General features: G+C 41.7%; 1 protein-coding gene and 1 long non-coding RNA gene across 5 annotated transcripts; one reads left to right on the top strand and one right to left on the bottom strand.

The window, feature by feature from the left end:
* Positions 1–437: 437 nt before the first annotated feature.
* On the bottom strand, positions 438–17,318 carry EIF4E (eukaryotic translation initiation factor 4E). 4 transcript variants are annotated; one of them, XM_081021253.1, is made up of 7 exons: positions 17,062–17,303; positions 12,874–12,980; positions 9,796–9,891; positions 8,921–8,984; positions 8,151–8,264; positions 4,860–4,999; positions 438–2,306 (listed from the first exon to the last, which is right to left on the bottom strand). In XM_081021253.1, the coding sequence occupies exons 1-7, from the start codon at positions 17,077–17,079 to the stop codon at positions 2,192–2,194; spliced, it is 654 nt and encodes a 217-aa protein (XP_080877379.1). In that variant the 5' UTR covers positions 17,080–17,303; the 3' UTR covers positions 438–2,191. The 4 variants fall into 4 exon arrangements, with proteins under 4 accessions (XP_080877379.1, XP_080877378.1, XP_080877381.1 ...); XM_081021252.1 differs by lacking the exon at positions 17,062–17,303 and adding an exon at positions 15,266–16,580; XM_081021255.1 differs by lacking the exon at positions 9,796–9,891 and having other exon boundaries at positions 17,062–17,318.
* LOC308485450 lies at positions 16,989–20,258 on the top strand. Its single transcript, XR_013990516.1, has 2 exons — positions 16,989–17,122; positions 19,916–20,258. It is a non-coding gene; the product is annotated as an uncharacterized lncRNA (long non-coding RNA).

The raw sequence follows: 20,258 nt of genomic DNA, 5'->3' as shown, positions 1-20,258 counted from the left end.
TCACTCACTCCCCTGCCTGGCAAATAGCAGGTTCAGGAGGGCAATTTCAATTAGAACAGCATCATGCAAAGGGTGGGGGAGAGAGAGTTTAACCCCTTCTCTGCACCACCTTCTCAATCCAATTAATCCCCCTCTCCATAACTTGACTTTTTATTATTGATTCTTTTAAAGTATCACTGATCCTAGCTACTTATTTCCTGCATCGTGATTAATTGTACTCGCAGAGGGGAGCTACCCGCTTTAAGCATGGTTTCAATTTGCAGTCAAATCCAGAGCTTGTTAGATCCAGTCCTATGATTGTTGACAAGCATGACTTTTACAGAACCTTACAGACCTACAGACCAATCACTCTAGTTGGCAACAGTAAAACTTTGGCCAGGAACTCTGTCATTCCATTGTGTCAAATAGCATTAGACATTATTACACACCACATATGCTTTAATACAAGAGTGATTCCATTTATTACAGGGGAGGGGGTAGTATTAACTGCAATAATACAGTATCAGTTTTTATACAAAAGGCTACTTGGGTTCATGCTGGATAGCCTGCAAGAACCAAAAGGCAAAACCAGCACATCTGGGAAAAGGTCTCCCACCATGACATTTACTGTAAGCGCGGCAAATGTCAACCTTAGTATAACTGAAGTTCTACATAACAGAAGAACCGTTTTAGAGACAGTTTTCATATCAAAATGTTCAGATATTTGTCAGCCAAACACACTCCCAGGATTCCTCAGAACGCCTACTTGGTGCAATAATGGCTGTACCATCTAGTGACCATGGCCTGTATTTTGGTACAGTACTGAGAAAGTTAACATAACTTAGTGTGGTAACTGGTACCAAACTTCTACTCTCTAAGCCACCACTTCCAGAGCCAGAAAGCCATTTTGTTATAGTTCTGCAAAGTAAATACAGTTTGCTCATTTTCTGACACCCAGTTTATTAGTTCCAGATTTTCTGTTTCCTGTTGTTGCAGTGGCAGGCCAGCTTTCAGCTATTATGTTCCATTGGATTATTCCATTTCTGAGCATGCTGCCCAAACAGCAATGTAATTCACTGAACAGTTAAACAAACATATCCATTTAAGATATAGTCACCGCAATGCAGTTCTGTCTGAAGATAACACTATCTATGAAAATCTAGCACAACTCGAATTAAATGCTACCTTAAGGCTCAACCTCGCCTACTACAGAGGCCGCAATAGACACCGCCTTATCAGTAGTAGTACAAAACAAGTCAATATAATGAAATAAAAGGACGAATCTACTTGTCTAAAAGACAATTCACTGTACACATTTTATTTACAGTTTTGTACACTGTCTTAATATGAATGGGACTGCGTTTCTATTCGAGCTGTTCTTAAACCAAAGCAAAATATAACCTAAGGAATACAAAGTGTTAAAATACAGCATAAGATACAAAAAACAGGAATACTATTTCTAGTAAGGAATGTAATTATGGTGTTACATTTTTAAAAATCCACAATTATGTTCAGGAAATCACACAAACATATCACTGATTTGACTTGAAATGCATGAAACTCGTAGCAAAGCTTTGATGTTACAAAATAATTACCAAAGAATGCACAAAATTAATGTTTATTAAACCTTTTGTCATATTCCCAGATAGATCCTTCACCAATGTTACATGAGCAAGAACTGAAATTAGAATATCACTAATGTTATCAGAGAGGGAAACAATAAATTAAATCTAGCAGCCATCAGCATCCATTACAGCAAAGACAATGCTGTATAAAGAAATATTTGCTAGAAAAATGTATGCATCATACTATTCTTTCAAACCAGCAAAACATGTTGCATACAATGCAAAGGTGAAAAAGTAGTAGTTTCTTCCCCTGTAGAAATGGCACTGTTTTTGGGATATATTTAATATAATATTTACTTTCCTAAGAAGCATCACAGAGTGGGCTAGGGAGACCTTTATGGTTTCAGTGGGCAAATTGTACTGAAATTCTTTGATTGGATAAAGGTTACTTCAGCCAAAAATGGGGGAGAAAAACAAACACAGAAGTACAAGACAAAAGCAAATGAGACTTTCACAAATTTAGCAACATTTAGATGGAAATCAGATTTAAATGCAGTCCACTCTGCTTTTATATAGAGGCTTTGGTTCAGCTCCCAAATCTCGATTGCTTGACGCAGTCTCCTATGAAATACTCTGAAGGTGTCTTCTTAAACAACAAACCTATTTTTAGTGGTGGAGCCGCTCTTAGTAGCTGTGTCAGCATGGGACTGATAACCAATCACTATCTTTGGAGGAAGTCCTAACCTTTCTTTGTACACTCTCCTGAGAAATAAAAACATAAAATATCTGTTTAAATAGTATTCAACGGAAGAGAACAAGATGCTAGCTTCACATATGAAAGCTCTCAAATCCAAAAATTTCAGAGAGCTTTATATTATTTTAAATACTAAATTGGCTGTTATAAAAATCTCAAACATCTCAGCAGTCAATTCATACTGTTTTCACATATTCTCCATTTCAACTTTATCTGCCGAATAACTGATGCTACCATCTGACAAATCTAACTGCTCTTCATTATATCCATAATGAATCACCAGGACTCACTATCTTGTAACTTTTTTTAGTAAGCTCTGACTTATCTCTACTTTCAAAGAAAGGCTATTACAGGCTGAATGTCCCTTAAAACCATCTGTCTCCCACTGGCAGCTCACAGCCCACCCCCCCTTAAGGTTGGTAGCAGCTGTGACTTCAGCATCATTTTATTTATCTCATTTAGGCTATTTAAGGAAAAAGGCAGAAATAGATCCAAGGGGGCAGAAAACTCTTTCGCCACTAACAGCTACATTAAGGAAGGAAGTTTGGCAAGTGCAGCTTATCACACAAAGGTGAACGTGCACACCTGCCAAATTTCATCTTCTGCACAACAATTACAGGTGAGAAAGCCCCGATTACATCCTTTGAATAATGGGAAGCTGGTCTCATTTTGTAGGCTGGAGGTCTGGACTGAGATCACTGTCGATTTCAGGGATCTTCAACCTTTTCAGACCCAGGACTCAGTTTTAACAAGCATTCGGGAACCCATTATTTAACCTTTTACCATATTTGCATGGTGACTGTGCTACTGCTGCAACCCACCTTGAATCCGGCCCGTAACCTAGGGGGTCCAGACCCTCCAGCTGGCTTAGATAAAGTTAATTCATTCACTAGCACACGCACAGCTGTAAGTCAGGCATATTGTAGTGCATTTCTCAAAATAGAATCCTATTCCAATACTAATTGCAATGCTTCACAAGCCTACTCAGAGATCCCTTTGTACCATGTAAGGGTGCTTAGGTTTGCAGCCAAAATAATGTTTGATTCTTGACATGACCACAGCTATCTCATAACATTTGCACAAAGTTTTATTGGCTCTGACACAAAACTTCTATTTTTAGAGAAACGTGGCCAGTCTTAACTTTACAGAACACCTTTGATTTATTCAACCCATTCAATAACAGCAATTACAAGTAACTAAGTGTATGTCCAATAGTGGACAATATGCTGTATGCACGATAAATGCAGATGCTTGCAATCACAGTTTTCCTTTCAATAAATACTCATTCCAAAGTCTATGTATTTCCAAATCCATGTTCATGTGGTTTCAATGGATTTAATATACTTTCATAGAATTTAAATATACTCTGAATTAAACCTCCTCATTCTGTAACATGTAGAATATAAAGTCATAGGGTATATTTCATGCTTAAGCAACACTATAATCTCCAATCTTTTGCAACTGAAATTAGTACCCACTGTGAAACTGTCCAGAAACAAACCATTACATCATACTTGTGAAAGAGTAACAGTTTCAGCTGAACATTCCCAAGAGGATGGAGTTGTTTCAATTTCCTTCATTATCCTTGGTATCAATGGAAACAGGCTGCAGATCTATGCACATTTACCTGAGACTAAGTTCCACAGAACAGAGTAAGATTTCTGAGTAAAGATTATGAGAATGTATAAGATTAGGCTGCACATAGTGGAACAGTGTAGGCATCATGATTAGCCATGGTTTACAGTGATGGGAATGAGCTGCAATAAGTTTGGGGCTTATACATTTCCATTCCTTCTCCAGTGTGGCCATGGAGGAGATGGGATGCTCTTGCTTCCATTTGCAATTAACTGCAGTTTAGCATTACATCCATACTCTTAACAGTGGTTAATTATGGTTTTTTTTTGGAAACAAACAAACTTCATATTACATGCTTTGAAATTTGCAAACCATCATCAATATTAGCCAGTTAGTTGGATTTGGACAAAACAAGCTACCTTTCTTTAAAAAACAAAAAAACCCTGAAGTAAAAGCTTTTGATCTTCTCCTTGGAGTAACGCTGGAGGAATTGGAAAGTGTCTGTGCAACATATTGCAACATATTGTTCCTATCACAATAAGCCATGGTTTATAGCAGAGGTGGAAAATCACTTTTGTCCACTGGGCTGGGTCAAGAAGTGGCCACCCCTCTGTGGGCCGTTTCTGACTGTCAGGCAAATCCACCCACTTGTAAATAACCTGTTGTCATGGTGTCAAGAGGACCTGAGTCTGCCAGCCATCAGCAGGACTTGTATTCCGTGCTCAAGCCCTGCTGCAAAGGAACAATTGGGACTATACTCAAAGTCTCTTGATTGTTCCTTTGTCACCATAGCTTTACCAATCCCACACCTTTGTCATAGGGTGTCAGGTGATCAATAGGTTGGCATGGCTGGACTTGTAAGGCTCCTAATTTGACCCACAGATCAGTAATTCCTTCTGCCTGGTTTATAGCGATGTCTGAACCAGCTCCACATGTAGGGTATTCTTAGGAAGACAGTATACTGCAGTTTATTCAGCATAACTTACCCTATATGTGTAACAGCGTCCCTGTTTTCACATTCAGTAGTCCATATTGCTATTTTATCACCCTTGGCTCTAACATTAACAACTGCTCCACATACATCATCGCTGTAGTCATCAAAGGACTCTCCAATAAGGCACAACAGCTATAAAAGAGTAATAGACCATTAAACAATCTAAATAGAAAAAGACAACCAAATGAATGGAAGAAAATGAACACTACATAAGACAAGAAACTCTTCAACACTCCCAAGATAACCAATAATATGAAAGCATTTTCAACTGTCTTTGACAGGAAACCAGAGACCACCACACATCGGCTTTCTGAAGAACAATGCAGGCAATCCCCGATTTGTGCATCCACAGGCTCTTACCTGATGAGATTACCACTAAGATCAACCTGTTGCCAAGTGTTTGTAATAGAGTGAGCCGCAACTTACACCTAATTTACTTATACACAATTTACTTATCACAACCGTACACAGATGAGGGAAAGTAAATAAATATATGGAGAGTGGGGAAAACCTGTTGTTCCTTCTCTCAATTTATTTCCCATACTGGGCAGGTCATGGGTACATTCTAGGGCCCTCCTGCAACTTTCCCAGGGCCCAATAAGTAACCCTTTGCCTTGTGGGGGCAGAGGGTGAGCAGTTCCAAAGGTTCCCATCTTTGTACAATTTTGCCTTTGGGCACGGACCCCAAGAACTGAACCCTTGCATAAGTGGTGGGCCCACTGTACTCTTTCTTGCCCAGATGCAAGTTCGGTCTGTTTCATCTACCATAGATTTAGAATTGAGATAGTTCTTTGTAGTTGTTCAGTTAAGAGCTGGGTGGTATCAGGGTATTGATGGCAATCAGTTCCAAACTCTCAGCATCTTCAATTATATGTTAGAAACCACTGGCAATAAACTGAGCTCCAGATAACACACTGTCAACTTGAAAGGGCAGAGCTACAATTAAGGACCCTTGGATGGAGAAAGAAATCAAATTACTCAGGAGCCAGACCAAATATCCCTACTAGCCATCTAAACTGGTCCACCGCATCAAAAATAACAAGAAGTCCAAATGTAAATGGGCATGGAGATAAAGATGTGGCATTCTCCAAAACCCTGAACACAATGTTAATTTGCCCAAGGCAAATGAGGCCAAAATAATCTATGTAACTGCAACAAGAGGCACCTTCTGACACCCTGGGCCAGAACCATGTCACAAGCAAGTCAGAGACCTGAGTGATTTATCAGAAAACTACCAAACAAATTTGTGTCAAGTCCTATTTACAGATTACTCATACGTAAGGAATGCACATGTTGAAGCAGGAGGCATGTTGGCCCCACCATTGATTTTGTGTCCCATGGCTAGCAACCTCTGAAAAGGAGTCCTGTGCTACTGGGTGCTACATGCAAGCAGCCACTCATGCTAAGGGGCTCCTTTTCGGATATCAAGAGCCAGGGAATGCAAATTTAGGGCTGCGATCCACATACAAAAATGCAAGAGTAAGTCTACAGTAAACTGCAAATTCCTTCCACTTTGTTAAGCCCTCATGTGACAACACAAATCCTCTCAAAACAAAAGCATCCCAACAGGATACAATTTTACTCAGATGATGAACAACTTCCTTTGTTGTCTAAAACAGTGTTTTTCAACCACTGTTCCACGGCACACTAGTGTACCGCGAGATGTTGCCTGGTGTGCCGTGGGAAAAATTGAAAAATCCGAAAGATTTTTTTTAAAAATTCCAATTTTCGCCCACTAGGCGGGCGCCGAACTGTGTCCTGGGTATGGGGGTGGGGTGGGGTTTTTGACCCCACCCTTGGCCAGCAGGGGCGCCAATTGGCGCTCCTCAGGGGGACACCCTCCACTTTTCTGATGTCCGGGCTGTGATTGGTCCAGACTCCAGCCTGGACCTATCACAGTAAGACATCATCTTCCGACTTCCTTCCCGCCCGAGCACAGTTTGCGCAGCAGCGGAGAGAAGAAGACGTCGCGACTCAAGTCACCAGGAGGACCAGAGAAGTTGTCATTCTATTTCTCTTCAGTCTCCACTGAATGCCTTGACTGGGTTAGGGACCCTTATAGCTCAGCATCAGTTGGTGGAAAGGACATAACTGAACTGAGACAAAATCGTGGCTTCAAGCTAAGATTTGCTGATCTACCTTTGGACAGTTTTTGGTTGGATACTGCCAAGGAGTTCCCCCTTCTGGCAAACAAAGCTATTTTGACATTGCTCCCATTTTCCACTACATATCTGTGTGAGATGAGCTTTTCAAGCATGATTGCTATAAAAACTAAATACAGAGAGAGACTGAGAGCTGTTGACGAAGAGCTATGTGTGTGTCTTTCTTCGATTCCAGCCAGAATATCAGCTTTGTGTTCAGCCAAACAGGCCCAGGTTGCGCACTGAATAAAGTATTTTATAATTTTTCATATTTCTGTTTACTTACTATTTCACAATAAAGTAATTATAAAATACTTTCTTTGTGTTTATTTGATTCCTATTCAAGAGAATTACTTTATATACAGTCAATATAGGCACAGAGTTAAATTTTTTAACATTTTCTAATGGTGGTGTGCCTCGTGATTTTTTTCATGAAACAAGTGTGCCTTTGCCCAAAAAAGGTTGAAAAACACTGGTCTAAAAGGTCTACAAATAGGTACAGTCATACCTCGGGTTGAAGTAGCTTCGGGTTGAGCGTTTTTGGGTTGCGCTCCGTGGTGACCCAGAAGTAACGGAATGCGTTACTTCAGGGTTTTGCCGCTCACGCAGACACTCAAAATGACACAGGTTGCGTTCGCTTCAGGATGCAAACGGGGCTCTGGAACGGATCCCATTTGCATCCAGAGGTACCACTGTACTATGACATACTCAGTAGAATTCAGCATGTGTTGTCCTCTTTGTCCTGCAGTTATTCTACCTGTTGCATAGTTTTCAGTGCCATTTGGGGGCGTTTGTTTATGATTGCAAGGGGGAAATCCTATCTATTCCCCTTCATCAAATCAGAATTAGCACTACCACCTCCCCACAACTCCCCGCCTCCCAGGGATTCCATAAGCTTCACAAATACTTGGGGCGGACCATGTTAATGAACCTGGATTCAATGCCTAAGGAACCCATTACACCTTGAGCTACTAGTGATCTAAGCATGACAGACACAGCGTCTGCACAAGTTGTTACACCACCACTCACAGGTACATAGAAGTGGCAACTGATGAGTTCTTCAACATGCCTCCTCCCTTCAGGAATTTTGAAACAGTTCATCTCTCAAAATTAAGCAGGACAAAATAGCACAAAAAACTTACTGTCTCTAGCCAGAAGCGATCAAGGTCACTTCGTCGCTGCTGTTTGTTTAGTGTAATTAGCCACCGTCCTCCTCGTTTATTCTTCTCATCTTCCCACATGGGCTCAATACCATCCTAAAAAGTGCAATTTCAGCAGAAAACAATAAATCTAGATAATGCACAATGCAATATCACTCCATTTTTAATGCAGCATTTGAGCTCAGCTATTCTCATGGCATTAAGATTTTAAACTCATTTGTCTTAATACCACCTGCAATACAATGGGTTGTACCCAACTAAATTATCCTGTTGGTGCAAGAAATTCCAACTGCCTAACAGGACCCCTCTGTTCTGAGGCTTTCCCCAATTAACTGCAGTAGACTGGGGTGGGGAGAGAAAGGCCTCTTGCTTTTGCACTAGTGGAAAGACTTCGTTGGATACTACCAATGTATGGAAAGACTTTCCTACTGCCAGAGAAGTTTCAGGACTAACTAGAAAAAGGATTTCATTTATAGACAGTAGCATGGAAAGAGGCAGTGTGTGGCAAGGCAGCCCAGAGACATTTAAGATTAGCAATTCACACTTAACTCAAACAGCTAAGTTCACTAGTGTGTGCCTGAACACATTATAGAAATCAAGTGTCAAGCTATGAAGGTGCAACAAGGAAATACTAGACTCTGTGGAGGTGGAGTAGTGTGGTTTACATACAGTCTTAAGACATTTTAAGACAGGGGACCCAAAACATTATTCATAATAATTAACAAGCTAATACTTAAGTTTACTCTGCATACCTTAAACAGTGAGTAGTCACAACCGGGCATTAAGTTACTAGAGAGCTGGATATGGTTATATAACCTATTTGGAAAAAGTAAAACACAATTACGAAAATGAACTATCACAAGCAGTGCAGATTTCACCACGATAAATCAGGCTAGCATCTTAAATTTTAAGGTGCTTTAATTAGGAATATAAACTTATTCTCAACAATTAATTTCACGGCATGGGGGGGGGGGAATAATTAAAAATTAAATCCAGTCACATGTGTATAAGGAACGCTGACAATGTAAGACAATTGCTTCTACATTTTTATTACCTGAAATGTTTAGACAAGGGTTGCTAACCTGTGGTTCCCATTGGACTCAACTCCTATCAGCCCCATGGTCAATTGTCAGGGATGAAAGGAGTTGTAGTCCAGCAACATCTGGTGTGTCACAGGTTAGTCATCCTGACTTAATAAGCATAGCTCATAGGAGTCCCCAATACTTGATAGGTACTGTAGCTGACTGTTTATAGTTCTCCTACGTTGGTGTTAATTAGTTTCATAATCAGCTACTTTTTCTATTAAAAAACTCTGAAGGATTTTTAGTCTGTGCCTGCAGAGATTTTCCTGAATTGTGCTTCATCTGTCAATTTTAAAAAATCAAGGTATTTGCCAGATCCCTTTCATTCAACTTACTAGGTTCCCTCTTTTTCCTTATGTCATCCTGCATAATGAACAGAAAGGGGAAAATTCAAATTTCATGTTTAACTGAGTTTTGAAAAATGCAGTATAAACCTTCCCACAGAGGCTCTGAGCTAGTGTACAGGCTGATTTAAAAAGCTACACATTACTATAAAGAAATACTTCAAGAATGAATGAGACCGGCATCTAAGAAGCTTCACTTACGCCCAAAAATCTTCAACAGTATCAAACTTTGAGATCAGACGAAGATTTGCTTGCCAGGTTTTACTTTTGTCATTTTTAAAGAACCAGAGCGCCCACCTGAAAAAATATTGATTTCTTGTTAGGCTACTATGTTTTATTATCCAGTGTCCTATTACGACTAAGAATAGTAAGGACTTAAAAATCATACAGCATAGAAGAAATTTAGGAAAGAAAATTATAGATAGCAAGAATGCCCACAGGTTTAATTTTCAGATCCCACTGAACTGGGCAAGGTACTGAGGCTCTAGATCGCAAAGCTGACGGAGAAAGAATTTGATGGAAGGCCAATATTTATATTTAGATATAATGAATGCTTACCTAAGAAAGAAAGGGGGGGGGGAGATTATAAATACTGTTATTTCCAAAATTCAATCTTCTGAAAACAGAAGAGCTTAGTCATGCTGGCCACATGACCCAGAAGCTGTCTGCGGACAAACGCCGGCTCCCTCGGCCAATAAAGCGAGATGAGTGCCACAACCCCAGAGTCGGCCACGACTGGACCTAAAGGCTTTACCTTTACCTTGTGCAAGTTACCCTCTCTGATCCAAAAGTCAGGGCTGCATGTATAGTGTCTAAAAATGTAAACTCCTGGTGATCAGGTGCATCAAGACTGGATTCAGTCCACCATTGCTGCTGCTTCTCACTAACTGACTGATCAATACCACCTTAGCTTTAAAAAGAAGTGCTTTGTGCACAGTGCAGCTGCTATATATGTACTTCTTTGGATGGGGATACTGCTCTAGGCAAAACTTCAGAAAGCACATAGAATCAACAGACTTGAAGAGTTGCCGAGTATTGTTCTGTGAAGTTATACATTCTACTCAGTCAACCACTCAATATCAATATTCTTATTTCACTAGAGCTATTTGGGGTGTGCTATTTTAAACTACTCTTGAAAATGCAACAGAGCTTCAATACATTCAGAAATATCTGAGCTATCCAAATTAGAATAACCAGGAACAATGTTTTTACAGGGTCACACTGACCTGGGACAAGGAGATTTGATTAGAGAAATTTGGGGGGAAGCAACCTATTTTGGTAATGAGAACCTAACACTACACCAGCACCATCGTATCTTTTACCAGCTGTAACTCATCTTAAAAGTGTCAGGAAATTGCAGCAATGCAGGTCTTTCAGCAAGAGGAAGGGAAAAAATCGTAAAGCAGGATTAACAACGGACTAAAAAAAAGGTAGAATCTCTTGCTCCTAGCAGTTTATCTCCTGAAACAAGAAAATCTGTAAACTGAAGCCACTAAAATTCTAAAAGCACAGATTTCATTACACATTCGTATGTGTTTTAAGCTATGAACACATCATATTCTGATATCTATGTTACAACCCTCTCAGTGCCACATTATATTATTAGTTGTAAACCCACATATTGTAACACTTAAGAGACAATATAGTATTTGCTAAGGGGTAAACAATGGGATCGGATTGTGGTCTATATGCTCTGTATCTGGATTTCCCAGAAGTATCTGACTCGCCCTGCTGGCAACCAACTCTTGGTCTGATCCAGCCAGGCTCTTATGAGAACTGCGTTCTCACCTAAGGCACTGAGTAGGTCAAATGGACATCAATAATTAAAAGACTATTCCCTTAATCATTCACAGTTAAATGAAGTGAAATATAACTTTCAAAAGTTTTATTATCAGTATTATTAATAAATATTTTGTTTATGATGGTTAAGCAGTATAAAAGATTCAGGTAGGTAGCCGTGTTGGTCTGACACAGTCGAAATAAAAATAATAAAAAATAAAAAATAATCCAGTAGTACCTTATAGACCAATTAAGTTTGTTCTGATATCTGAAGTAGTGTGCATGCACACGAAGGCTTATACCAGAACAAACTTAGTTGGTCTATAAGCAGTATAAAAGTCTTCTTAAACAAAACAAAGGCAGTCCTCAGAACGCAGCCCATATTTTAAAAGTTGAAAAGATTACTTCAGAAAAGGTTAAAGCAGATTCTAACTTGGTTCAAATGAAATACGTGCGAGAGCAGCCTAGAACCTTTGAAAGCTTTCTAGGAAGGTAGAAGTGTTACCTGCAATGCTGAGGTATTGCAATTCAAGTTATGAGAAAGGAGATTCCGACTAAATATCAGGAATAATTTTCTGACTGTAACAGCTGTTTGACAGTGGAACAGACTCCCTTGGGACTCTCCTTACATGGAGATTCTTAAGCTCGATGGCCACCAGTCATGGTTGGACTAGATGACTCTTGAGGTCCCTTCCAACTCTACAATTCTAGGATTATATGAAATGTTGTGGGCATCCATCTGTCTTAAGAGACAATGGAATGTCCTTCTGGGGCGAAGTCAAACCCCTGGAAAATCACAGCACCTGCTGTGGCTGCATAGACTAGAAACTCATAACTGGTTTTCCAGTGTTCTTTTTGCTGCTTTAACAGTACTGAAGTGTCCTCTCCAGGGCTGCCCCTCTTCCGTCCTGTTTGAAACAAGAGCTATTTATCATGCAGCAATACTGCTGTTCAAAGCTCTACACCAGGGGTCTGGAACCTCCTGCCCACAGAACTCCTAATTTGAACCACAGGGCCATTCTTCCCCAGCCATGCTCACTGTACACCATATGACATCATGTGTGGTACAGGTGATGTTGCATCTTCCAAGGGGCAACCAGGAATGTTATTGAAGGTCAGCAGTCAGTCGACTCCCAACTACACCAAATGTAAGCCATGCTCCTGATTATTCCTTTGCATTCGGCACACAAATTATCACCAAATTCAAGCCATGCTGCTGAGGTTAGGTCCATTGTGTGCACTACAAGTCAGATCCCAGCTGCTTTACAATCTTGTTTGCATGGTTGTAAAGGTAGAAGGCTCCCCTTTTACAATTTCTTGAAATACATCCACTTTATACTCGTTTAGTCCATCATAAAGGTTAGATTTTTATTTTCATCCTTTAGTCAAAAATTGCAGTAAAACAAGTTTTCACAGGAATTTGCAAACAATGTTTTAAATGTAATTCATATCTGTAAGTTATAATATTCTATTATATTGTTCAGAGGAAACATGCCTCACCTGTTTTGTAATGGATGCTTAACGTATGGTTCAGGACTGACTACCTCCTGGCTTGCTGGTGTCTCGGTTTTCTCTTCTTCTGAAGTCTGAGGGTTAGAAGTGGTTTCCTATATAAACAAAGTACAAAGTCGACTTGTTGCATGTTTACTATTCTGATAATACTATGTTGCATAGGTTTTCCTTTTTGCAGGGTAAGCACATCCAAATATACTTCCAACTCCTAATAATAATGAATTTGACCATGATTTTGCAAATGTGGACACTGTACTGTACCATTAGAGTTAGAATAGCTTCTTCATGTGGAGGACAAGGGTATTCTTCTCACACAGTTGTAGGTACATAAAAGCAGATTATCAGAATCAGGGCCAGCCCAAGACATTTTGAACCTGAGGAGAACCACAAAATGGGGCCCCTTTCCATGCCAGAGAAGGAAGAATGAGCGAATATCTACATAGGGATTTGCTGCCCCTGTGGATCCTGCCAGCTGAGGCAGGTTACCTTGCCCCATGGGTCGGTTGGCCCTGATCAAAACTACCACTTGGCTCAGGATCTCTATGGATTTCTAAATGTGTGGAAATGTCACTCCACAATGCAACATCAATTTCCTTTACTTAACAAAATCCATACACCAACCAATTATAATAGAACACCCAAGTGGTTTATAAAAAATAAAACATTAAAATTGTAAAAGACAATTACATTTGTTTTGTTTTTTTAAAAGCAAACTATAATTACTATTTCTCAGTGAACATCACATAGTCGGTTCCATTGCAATTAGGCTTCATCCTAACTCTCAAGGAATTTGTCTAGATCCAAAGGGCGACAAGATCTTGAACACTGATACCAGTGTATGACCCTATCTGGTCATAATGTAGTACATACTCCATTTGTATATTGTACAGGGGGTTACATTCCACAGACGGCACATATACACAAAAAAATTGTTTAGTCGAAACACCCCGCTGAAACTGCCCCTGTACAAGCAGTCTTACATTCCAGAGTTGGCGCCTAACAGGTCTTATACACACCCCTTTTCCGCCTTGGTTATTGGGCTCTAGGAGGCTCTCTCACAAACTTTGGCAAGATGTCGCAAGAGTCTCCCAGAGTCCAGTAAGAAAGGAGTAGAGTGTAAAACCTCTTTCCGTGTTAAAAAAACCCTGCACAAAAAGAGCTTTTAAACTCTGCCTTTTATTAATTTGTACAATGTCAACTAAACAGCCACCAACCATGTAAAGTCGTAATTGTATAAGGTGAACATGCCTAATTTGAGAGTCAACTGTAAATTAAATTCGCAATTTCAGTGGTGCCACTGCCGCTCTGCTAGATTTTTAAAAGCTTTGTAACATTTATTTCTTTGTTTTTATTTATTCTTTTTATATCCCACCTTTCTTCCAAGCAGCTCAAGATGGAGTACAGAGTTCTCCATCTCCTCATTTTATCCTCCCAAGAAACCAATGAGGTATCTTAAGTTGAGAGAATGTGACTGGCCCAAGGTCACCCTGTGAGATTCATGACTGAGTGGAGATTCAAACTCTGGGATCCAAGTCCAACATATCACACTGGCTCTCTTAACCACTAAACTGCCCCAACATATGAAAATATGGCGGGATTAAGTAATTATTGGGTTCTGTTATGCCATTTTCTATCCTAATTTGCAAGACTTGACAATATGATGCTGAAAGCTGTTTACTAAACTTAAGACTATACACAGCTACAAGTTCGGACCTTAGTAAATTTGAGACCACACAGAAACAGGAGACACAACGGACTGGATCAATATTAGGCTATTTGATCTTTGTTCCCACTGAAATCAATGTGCAAACTTACTCATAAATAATTTAGGTCCCATTGATTTCAGCCTATCTTAAGTAAGAATCCAGTCCAGTGAGTCAAGAACTCTGGGCAGTCCCAAGAAATGTGGTCTTACTACTAGTTACCACTCCTCAACAAATCAAGATTCTGAACCTGAAAGGAAGCTACTTCTAGAAACTGAAGATGGTTTAAAAAATAAAGGCAATTATGACAATAAAAATTTAAAATTATTTGTGTCAAATAATGCTGCATTGCCAGATAATCCAAGTATCTGTCTGCTGACTAACAATGGTCTTCAAAACTATGCCAATTAAAATTAGTAAACAGAAACAATTTGACACTGCCAGCACAGGTACTGATGAAACACTTATATATCACCTGCATTCTTTGTTGTAATTACATGCTCTAATCTGCCCATCACACTCTTCCTTAAGAATGCCTTTGAACAATCCACATCATATAGTCATAATCTCTTCAGCTAGGAATCCAAGTTACTCATATCCAACTGTGGCAACTAGCAACAAAATTAGTGCTGGTGAATAAAACATTACAGATACAAAACTAAAGACTGAATACTTACCCTTCCAATACTACATGGTCCAAAAAGGTTTTCAATCATGGTGATGAATACCTTGCAAAATACAGTACTTTAAAACAAGCCCCCTTCAAATACCCCACATACAGTTGTGCTTTGGACGATGATGAAAGTGACAAAAATGAGGAACTTGTTAAAACTGGGAAATATCAGAAAATGAGCTTTCAAAAGTGTTTGGGTACTTATGAGTATGAGTTTGGGTACTTAAGATTATTATAATTATGGATCACTCCATAGTTATTCTGTTTCTTTGATGCTTAGGTAGCAGCTTGTATTAATGTGTATGGACTAAGAAAAATAATACATTTTAAAACTATGCCTACTCTTGAAAATTAGGTTAGCAATAGAATACATTTTCCTAAAGGCAACTGCAGAGGGGCATACTGAATTCATGCTACAGCCAGGCAAGACTCAGTCCTTCAAAAGGTTGCTATTCTAAGACACAAGTTTAACTTGCTGCTGCTGCCTATATACAGTGTCAGAACCAATTTACAGGGCTACTTGGCTCATAGCCTGAGTTTCCCCCAGCACAAATGTTGCTAAATGAGCTGTCATAGTCCTCCACCGCACCCCCTCCCCCAAATCCTGCTTTTGAACGTTACCACTCCACCCACATTGGGATAGGTGGCAGTGACAAGCAAAGCAATTTCTTGTTTTGAAATAACGATTTAAGCGATCTTTTGTTCACGACAAATGTGTAAACCTAGGGTGTCGGGTAGGGAGAAAGAAAAAGAAAGCAGACACCAAGGTGTGGGGGTGATTTGTATGGAAGAAGCTCAACTTTGGACCAGTCTTCCGTTAGCAAGCAACAGATTCCCAAGGGCTTTAGGCGAGGTCTGGGGAATCTGAAAGCTTGTTCTTCCTAGCCGATCTTAAGGAGCGCCCCATGGCCACGTTTCCCTTGCGAAATACTGGTGTGAAAGAAGGAAGGCGAGAGCGGCCGGCGTGCGCATACTAGGCCCGGGACCCCCCGAAAAAAGGTGGCGTCTTCTACCTCAAGGACGGGGGCGGCACGAAACGCTCTCGGGGTGCGGAAAGAGAAGCCGGCGACCACTAGGCAAGCCGGCCTCAGCCCCAGCCTAAGAGAGGAATAGGCCGCTGAGGGAAACGTGGGGATGGGGGAGGTGCCACGGCGCCGTGTGGCGCCTAGCAGGGCAAGAATTGACGAGGGAAGGAGAAATAGGGAGGTTTTTGAGCGGGGCGGCCGAAGAGAGAAAGCGGCGGAAGCCTCTGAGCCGGCACGCGACGCCCCCGACCACGCCAAAAACGAAGAAGTTAGGTCCTCGCCCCCCCCCGTAGGACACGCTCTCGCCCGCCTCCCTCCCCTCACACGGGCCCTCTCGGGTCTCCTCTCTCCCCCTCCTCACGCGACCCCTCCCCTGCCGCCCCTCAACGCCCCCGCCCAAGCTGTGACGGCACAATCCCGCTCGTGCTCGGGACCCGCCTAGACCCCCCCCCGCCGCCACGCGCCCCTCCTCTCCTCTCACCCGCCCCCGCCCTCCGGCCCCGCTCGACTACTCCCCTCGAGTCACCTCATCGCACGCGCCGGCACCTTCGGCTCGCCGTACACGCGCGCGCGTCACACAGACACACACACACACATTGCCAGGCCGCCGCCGCCCCTTCCCTTCCTTCCCTCTTTTTTTTACCCCTCCGATAGGATATTCTCCCTCCGCCACGGTCGCCTTCTGGCCCCCGCCAGGCCTTTCCCCGGCCCCTCCGGAAGCCGAGAAGGAAGGCGCTGGGTCGGAGAGGGAGGAAGCGGGAACGAGGACACTCACCGGTTCCACCGTCGCCATCTTAGATCGCTCTGATCGTACAAGCGCGGAGGGGAGGGGAGAGGTAAGAAGGGGGAGGCGGATAACAAATCAGGTTCGAAAGCGATTGGCCGGCGGGGCGTCACGTGGGGGCGACGGCCGTTTTGGCGGCTCGGCGCGTGCGTGCGTGGGGTGGGGGCCGCTGCGGGGAGGGGTCGGTGTCCGAGGCTGGAGGGAAGGTGAAGCGGTGGCTTCTGGGAATTGTAGTCTTCGGTGAAGTTCTTTCCCCCACTTCCTTCCTTCCTTTTCCCCTCCTCCTCCTCCCCGCCTCCCCCTTTCAGGAGAGACAGTCACGTGGGAAAGGCAGACAGGGGCATGTCAGGCTGAGGCGGCGCTGCTCGGAACGGCAAAGTGACCCCTAGAGTCCGAAAGCGGCAACTGCAGAATCTGTCTGCGTCTCGCCACTGAGGCTTGGCCGGACGGGCCGCTTGTTCCCCTTTCTGTCCTCGAGGTGTCAGCATGTGTGATGCAAGCCCCTCCTCATCCCTCAAGTCACCGCCATTCACATCCCCATCCAAAATCTGATTGGTGGGCAACAGACGAGTAATCCACCGGCGCGGCTGCCTCACCATTTCCACACGTGATAAAAATATTCACATTTATCCGACAATTTACCGACCTGCGGCGTCTAATCGGACGAGGCAGCCCGTCTGCCTTGATCTGTGTGCCAGAAACAAGCAAAATGCACTGAAATGCTATAGACAGCTCAGTCGGTAGCACATGAGACTTACTCTCAGGGAAAAGATGCATCGCAGGGGGTTGGACTTCATGGTCCTTTCCTACTCTACATTTCTATGATGGTTATTTTAAGGTGGTTCTTTTCTCAGCCTTAAAACACAAGCCTCCCTAAAACTCAGGAACAGGGATGCTCATCTGCAGAAAGAATATTTTTCCTTCAAGGGGCTGGGGGGAGGAGGGTAGTTGTTGGCAATTCCATGGATATTTCTCCACACTCTGTAATACGTAAACAAATAGTTAAAGAGGAATGCTGGCATCCTTCAGAGATGAGGCACTCTGCTTCACAATCAAAGGCAATCTGTCGTTAAATCGACTTTTTAAAACCTCCTGGCTAGAAGAGAAAAGCATTCTGCAAACTTGGAAGACTTAATCATCAAACCCTTAAAACAATGTGTTCCATTCAGGGGAAAGGCACATAATGGCCATTTAAAACACAAACCAACGTTAGCTACCTGACTTTAGGACAGATTTGTGTAATACAGGAGTGAGACTTACACACCTTCTGCACCATGGTGTAACTTGGTAGGTGGGTTCTTCCACAATTTTAATCACATTTTAAAGTCATCTAAGAGAGTCATCCAAAAGCCTGCCAGAGCTGGCCTGAGGGGCTGTTGAAAGTGACATTAAGGACTTCTAGGGAAGGCCGTTGGAATAGTCTTTAGCCTGCTAGAGGCCTCCAGATATACCTCCAGAAAACTGGAGACATAGAATAGATGCCCTGTTGGCAGTATTCCACTTGGTATGTGAAGCAAAACTGGGGTATGCCAGGGGAATCTAAGGATCCTAATCCCCTTCACTAACACATCCCCCCAACGAGCCCTGAATTACCCTAGCTCTGGAGTCGATGTAGTTAATTCCCTCCCATTGACCACCAGATCCCTTCTCATTAAAAGTTGCTGCTCCAGCTTCTGCCCTGGCCACAGCAAAGTAGCAGGATTTAGGAAGCGGTAGCTCTGCCATTCCGTGACTATAATCAGAGTTATAATCTACAATCACATTATGCTATGTGAAATTTGCCAGTCAATTGCTTTGCATGACACATCAAGCTCTCCATGGCAAAACCAAGCATATGGAAACAATCAGTTGAAATCCCTAAAATGTAACGTTTTGTTTTTATTCATATATTTAAAACATTAAGACTGCCATCTTAATTACATGTATGTAGGAGTAAGACCCATTAGAGTAAGTTCCAGGCAGGTTGGTATGTGAAGAAGAGCTTCTTCGAGCACTTGGGTTTCCAGTCAACTGCTGGAAGGTTGTATCAATTTACTTTGACAGTGCACTGTTGTTAGTCAGGTTCTCATTTTACTGAAGTGGGTGTTGTGTAGTTAGATGGTTTTCAAAACAGACATTAAAATAGGACTCTAAACTTCTAAACACTTATGTAGGAACCAGGGCAGGGCTGAAAACTTACAAGTATTTTCCTGGGGGTGGGGGAAGCTGGACAAATCACAATTCAGCACTTTCCAGCTTTTTGGTAGATGTGCTGAAAATCATGTTTGTCTCCAAAGTGATCATCTGCACTGCTCTGGCTTCCCTTAGTTAAAAAAAAGATATACATTAGTTATTAGGTACTTATTTTCAAATGCCCTTGGGGTGGGAGTAAAATAAGTAATATTCTTTTGCATATTTTAATTTACAAACTTCATCAATATGCTGTCCACTGAAGAATTAAAATCTACAGTGGACCAATAGCTAGAAGTCATGATGTATTAAGTGTTCATAAAGTTATATATTGATTCACTGCAACTGAAAAAAGAAAAAGATACCTGTTTGCGTCTGTCAGAAATTTTCAAGGCATGCTGATTCTCCCACCCCCCTGTATACTAGGCATGCATTTTATGCAACTGCAAGTCGTGGTGATGTTGCTGCAGCATGCGAACATAGTGCCTATTTGACAGCAAAGGTTGCAAGGATTTTAGCTGGGGCAATCAGAATAAGATCCACTATTTGACTTTTGATTCAAAACCCTAAAATGTATTTTATAAATTGACTTTTTATTTCTATTCTTTGTATATTGTATTGTTGTTTTATTGCTATGGCCGATGGCTGACGCAAATAAAAATTCATTCATTCATAGTGCCTGTTTGTACTGGAAGTTTGGAAAGAAGACATTTGTATTATGCAGATCATTGCATGAAGCATTTTGGAGCTGCTAGAATCAATTTAGAAACACTAAGACTAGCTCATGTTGCTGGGGAACAACTGATTTATTCATCGGATTTTCAGGTGAGCAGATGCTGTTGACAAGCTCGGACTGAACCACAATGAAGGATGGGATCTATTCACATACATATTATTATGCAGGCGTCGGGACAAGACAAGCCTAGGAAGAATTGTATTCCATTATTATTGTTGGTAGGGCGAAGCTAAAGTCCCATTGGTTTGAACAGGATTCACAACTAAATCTTTACCAGTATTCA

The sequence above is a fragment of the Podarcis pityusensis genome (assembly GCF_964106645.2).
Source record: "Podarcis pityusensis genome assembly, chromosome: 9".
NCBI lineage: Eukaryota > Metazoa > Chordata > Lepidosauria > Squamata > Lacertidae > Podarcis > Podarcis pityusensis.
This window is presented reverse-complemented; position numbering and strand designations above follow the sequence as displayed.